Source organism: Myotis davidii, unplaced genomic scaffold, assembly GCF_000327345.1.
Source record: "Myotis davidii unplaced genomic scaffold, ASM32734v1 scaffold132, whole genome shotgun sequence".
Taxonomy (NCBI): Eukaryota; Metazoa; Chordata; class Mammalia; order Chiroptera; family Vespertilionidae; genus Myotis; species Myotis davidii.
In genome coordinates this window covers 2,567,563-2,573,562 of record NW_006285258.1, presented here as the reverse complement: position 1 = coordinate 2,573,562, position 6,000 = coordinate 2,567,563, and the positions used below count along the sequence as shown (strand labels likewise).

The 6,000-nt window shown below is 38.4% G+C and overlaps 1 protein-coding gene across 3 annotated transcripts in view; it reads left to right on the top strand.

Annotated features, from left to right (window-relative positions):
• Nucleotides 1–6,000, top strand: part of USP8 (ubiquitin specific peptidase 8) — a 65,737-nt gene that overhangs the window by 29,150 nt on the left and 30,587 nt on the right. For all 3 annotated transcript variants that reach the window (XM_006756008.2, XM_006756009.2, XM_015558933.1), the window contains one exon: nucleotides 2,643–2,787. In XM_006756008.2, the coding sequence (XP_006756071.1) occupies nucleotides 2,643–2,787 (145 nt within the window). The remainder of the gene's footprint in view (nucleotides 1–2,642; nucleotides 2,788–6,000) is intronic.

The window sequence follows — 6,000 nt, the reverse complement described above, 5'->3', positions numbered from 1 at the left end:
TCCTCCGCTGCTGAAAGCAGGTATCTGGTTTGTTTGGGTTCTATAATCGAAACACTGTTTCAACTCCAGCTCTGATATCCTGGCTGGCTGAAAGCAGGTTTCTGGGGTTTTGTTTAGTTTCTATGTTTGTTACAATGTTTCTTAAATTGCAAGTCAGAGGCTTCCAGCAGCAGGCGGGGAATGTTGGAGTCCTCTGTCACTGAAGCAAGCAAGCTTCATGTTAGTTTCAAGCTGCCTGGCTGCCGCCGCCATCTTGGCTGGCAGTTAATTTCCATATTGCCCTGATTAGCCAATGGGAAGGGTGGCGGTCGTACGCTAATTACCATGTTTCTCTTTTATTAGATAGGATGCAATTGAAAACATCAAAACCACAGTTAGAACTGTCATTATTTTCTTTTTAAGGTAGTTTAACAGTAGTTAAGAACATGGACTCCCAGAAGTGAGACTGCCTGGGGTTGAACATTGGCTCCTCTGAATTTCCATGTGATCTTGAGCATGTTAACCTCTTTAACTTAATTTCCCTTTTTTTTACTTTCATTTTAAATAAGTAATTGTTTTTATTTATTTTTATTTTTTGTTAATCCTCTCCTGAGGATATTTTTCCATTGGTTTTTAGAGAGAGGGAAAGGGAGGGGAAGGGAGAGAGAGAAACATCGATGTAAGAGAGACACATCGATTGGTTGCCTCCTGCATGCGCCCCGACCAGGGCTGGGGATCAAGCCTGCAACCAAGCGAGATACATGCCCCTGACCAGAATGGAACCCAAGACCCTTCGGTCCATGGCACAAAGTTCAATACACTGAGCCAAACCAGCTAGGGCTTAATTTCCCTTTTCTAAAGTGGGGATAATAATAGTACCTATTTCATAGGGTTATTGATGAGGATTGAATGAGTTAATACATGTGAAACTTGTAGAATGCATAATAAACTTTATATAACTGTTAGCTAGTACTACTTATTACTCTCAGTTGAAGACTTAATTATTTAAAAATCATCTTTACTCCCTTAAAAAATCTAAAGCAATAATTTTGATATTATCTACAGGTGGTATGGATGCTGTAGTGCAGCAGTCGCCAACCAGTGGTACGTGAGGTCTGAAAGGTTGGCGACCGCTGCTCTAGTGACAGATATATAACCTAAAGAATAAGACTTAGGTAGTTGCCCTAAGGTTTTGTCTTAGAAAAGGTTTAACTTAAATATTAATTGAGTATAACACTAAAATAAATAATTTATTTAAAATATTGCCATACAACAAAAATTAAACCTAGTAAAGTACCTTACTAGAAGCTGTTATCAATTCATTCTAAGATTTGTTTTTATCTGTATGTTCCTTTATATCTCATCCTGCTTTGATATCCTTCTCAGTGGTTTGGTCTCAACCTCTTTAGAGTGGTTTGGTCTCTTTTGTTGTCAAAATAATCTTGATGGTTAGAAAGGGAAGTAGGATGGTTATTAGCAGCTGGGTTTTTTCCCCCCTCAACTGAGGACATGCTTTTTTTTTGGTTTTAGAGAGAGAAAGAGAGAGAGGAAGAGAAACATCGATGTGAGAAATATTGATTGGTTGCCTCCAAATGCACCCCTTCCAGGTATGGGCTGTGACCAGGAATCGTACCCACCACCTTTGGGTGTACGGAACCACACTCCAACCAACTGAGCCAAACCAGCCAGGGCAGTAGCTAGATATTTTAGCTTAGGAGATAATGTGACTACGTTCTTCTCACAGCTCACTACCGAAGAAAGTTCTTCACATATTAAGTTCCCTTGTAGTGCTTTCTGATCTTTTACTTTAGGTCAGTGATGGCGAACCTTTTGAGCTCGGCGTGTCAGCATTTTGAAAAACCCTAACTTAACTCTGGTGCTGTGTCACATATATTTTTGATATTTATTTTATATATTTAAATGCCATTTAAGAAAAATCAACCCAAAAAATGAGTTCGTGTTTCATAGGTTTGTAGAAGCTGGAAGAGGAAAATAGCAACATACGGAATGTTTATTTTGGCTAAATATTAAAGGATTGGATAGTAAATATTTTAGGCTTGGGGGGGCCCTGTGGTCTTTGCTATTGTAGTGTGAAAGCAGCCATAGACAATATGTAAACAAATGAGTATAGCTGTGTTCCAGTAAATACAGGTGGCCATGGTTTGCCAACCCCTCTATGGAACACAAATAACAGGCTTTTGGCTTGTTGCTTGGGAGATACATGAAAATCTAAAAGAGCTCTCATAAAGCCCCATTAAAGAACGTAGACCCTTTTAAGAATTTTTGAGCCATAGAACTTTCTTCTAATTGACATTTTTCAAATGGCTTAATTTTAAAAAATATAATATTTTCCTGAGATATACTTATTAATTTCCTTTATTTTAAAACAGTAACAGAGCCAACACCAGAAATAATTGTAAACTCAACAGCAAATTTTATTAAGTCTTTATAAATAGAGCGTTGAGTTAGTTTCTTGGTAAATGTCAAAAATGCATGTTATATTTAATGTTAGTTTAAAAGGTAATAAATAGTGTGATGGAAAAGCAAGTATGTAACACCCAGTATATTTTACTCTTCTAGAAAAAAGCTATGCTTGCCCTGTGCTTAGTGACACACAGAACTGGGTGTTACTTGTCACAAATATCATCTCTCTTGATTCCTAGGATCAATCACAGCAAAGCAACTATATACAATGATGATGGATGAAAACATCAGCCTGATTATAATGGATGCTCGAAGAATGCAGGATTACCAGGATTCCCATATTTCAGATTCTCTAAGTGTTCCTGAAGAAGCCATCAGTCCAGGGTGGGTCATTGTGTGTTTAGATAGAATGGTAAACTGTGGAGAGTAGTAAATGTTAATTATAGCATCCAATCTAAATGTGATGTAATAGTGTTTTCTTTTCCCATTGACCTTTTCATTTTTGCTTGTAATGTACACCTTACCCAGTCTGGGTGCTCTCTCCTGTCTGTGGCATTTGGAGCCTTATAAGATAAATGAAGCCGCCCTTGTGTACTCTTTCTCCCCAGGTGTTTGTAAACTAACTTCTCATACTGTTTTTTACATATGAGCTTTTGAAGCATATGTATCAAATAGACTAAAATTGTGAACCAATTGAATTATTTTTAATTGGAGATTCCTCATACTGTTATCTGTGGTAAAAGCACACAAATACTTTTTGGAAGAAGACAGTGTATAACTAAGCCATTAAGAGAGAGTAAAGACTCTAAAGGCAGATTATGGTGAGATTATAAATGTCTTTTATTAGCTATCTTACTTCTAGCTAGTGACTTAACTTCCTAAGCCCACGTTCCCATCTATAAAATGGGGATAATAATAGTACTTATCTCAGAGGTTTTGAGAAGTTTGAGCCTGGCATTTGTAAGGATTTAACTTAAAAATGTACTTTCTTTCTTTTTTGATAAAAAAGCTTTTAACCTATAAAATTAAAGTTACCATGCATGGGTATGTTGTATATTAGAAACTATCTCATCAGTGACAGAGTTAAAACTTCAGATCCAATATTATTTTCACTATTTTGAGTATTACATAAATTTTGTAACCTCTCTGGGTCTTAGTTTATGGGATTGGAGTAGGTCCATTCTAGGACTAACAATATTAAGAAGATATTTTTAAATTAGGTAATTAATAAAATTTGCATGGTATTTAGTATACTGCAGATGTTTGCTAAATGTTTGACCTGAAGAATAGCATACATTGTAAATATGTTATCTGTCTAATCTGTGTTTCTATCTATCTAGCTGTTTATTTACCTGAATTTTAAATTAACTAGTGTAGCTGGATGATTTACTTTTTTACAAAACCAGGTGGCTTCTGCTATTCCCTCTATCATTCCTCTACTGTGAACCACCAAACAGATTAGTAACTACATTATTTAAATATGAGATTCGAGTGCTTAGTCTAATCAAGTAGGTGGGAATATATTCCTAGGATTTGAAAAGAAAAAGAAAGTTATAATTGGGTAGTTTAATCTATACTAACAAAAAGTTCATGGTTTTAATTGAGTTTAATTGTTTCCCAAAATGTGGGATTTGGACTACTGGGAAACTCAAGGTGAGTTTAGGTTGAAGATTAAAGAACAACGAATTGCATACCAAGAAAAGTATTCCCTTTTAATTTCTGTTTCATTCCTGGATTAGTTAAAAGAAGTCTCAATTTGCTGCTACCATTACCTTTTAATATTTGCTAATCTCTCTTACTTACTAGAGAGCAGGCCTCAAGAGTTTTCTGTAGGCAGCAGTGTCTACAGCTACCTGACTGTGATTACTCTGTTTTTTATTGTGTTTTTTAATATTAAAACAGTGTAATATTCATATGATAATGCTTATGTGTTTTACCCCAGTGAATTGTCAAACATGGAATGCATCCATTGAGTTAGTATCTGGACCAAGAAACATTAACATCACTCTAAAAGGTCCTCATATGCCACCTGTCAGTTACTACCTATACCCCCAGCCACCCAGGGAACCACCAACTTAGAATAGATTCCTTTTTATCTGTTTTTGTAGTTTATATAAATGGAATCCTACAATCAGTAGCCTTTTATGTCTGGCTTTTTGTACTCAACCTAATGTTTATGAAAGTCATATATATTATGTTGTAGTTTATTTATTCTGATTGCTAAATAGTGATCTATTGGGTGGATATAGCATAATTTAGTGATCTATTTTGTTTAATTTTAGGATTATTTTTAGGATTATTCTTTATTGGATATGATTCTATTTTTCCATGTATATAGCAATATACATTTTTCTGTTTATTTAAGTAAAGAATCACTTTCAATTAAATTAACAAATAATTAAAGTATTAAATAGTAGACAAAGTAAAGCAAAGTTATAGCAGTGTGTGAAGATGGTACTGGTTGATACTATTGTTTTCCGCAGAATAGCAATCTTAAGTTTTTAGATAAAAGGTATTTAGGCAAGTATATCCCTGCAGTTAAAAATAGTCCTTTAGAATATCACATTTCATTTTTTCTCATTCTTTGTTGACTAAGCATTCTTTTGATTTCAGTGTATCAGATGAGAATTATTATGAGGCATTTTGTATTTCTTCTTTTTTTCTTTATATTCTAACTAGAGGCCTGGTGCACAAAAATTTGTGCACTGGGGGTGGGAGGGGTGTCCCTCAGCCCGGCCTGTGCCCTCTCGCAGTCTGGGACCCCTCGGGGGATGTCCACTTGCCAGCGGGGAGCAGACCTAAGCTGCAGTCAGACATCTTTAGCACTGCTGAGGAGGCAGGAGAGGCTCCCACCACCACCGCTGTACTGTCAGCCATCAGCCTGGCTTGTGGCTGAGCAAAGCGCCCCCATGTGGAAGCGCACTGACCACCAGAAGGCAGCTCCTGCATTGAGCGTCTGCCCCCTGGTGGTCAGTGTGTGTCATAGTGACCAGTCATTCCCAGTCTTTCTGCTGTGAGGGTCAGTTTGCATATTACCCTTTTACTGTATAGGATAGAGGCCTGGTGCACGGGTGGGGGCCGGCTGGGTTGCCCTGAAGGGGGTCCTGGGTCAGGGGGGGGGTCCCGCTTGGGTGCCTGGCCCGCCTGGGGGAGAGGCTGATGGCTATTTTCAGCTAGTCACCCCCTTCAGGGTGTGGGTCCCCACTGGGGTACCTGGCCAGTCTAGGTGAGAGGCTGAGGGCCGTTTTCAGGCTGGCGGGCGACTGAAGCTCCCAGCCTCTCCTTTTTTTCTTTTTTTCTTTTATTCTGGGATTTATTTACCCTCTGTTGCCGTCACTGCCACTCTAAGCTCTGAACCCGCTGCCAGCTGAAAGCAGGTATCTAGGGTTTGTTTAGCTTCGATAATTAAAACATTGTTGCTTCTGGAGCTCAAAGCCGGGGCCGCGGCAGGCGGGGAATCTTGACTTCCTCCATCACTGGAGCAAGCAAGCCTCCTGCTCGCTTCAGCTGCTTGGCTTCCGGCCGCCATCTTGGTTGGTGGTTAATTTGCTTATCACCCTGATTAGCCCATGGGAAGCGTAGTTAAGGTATGGTCAA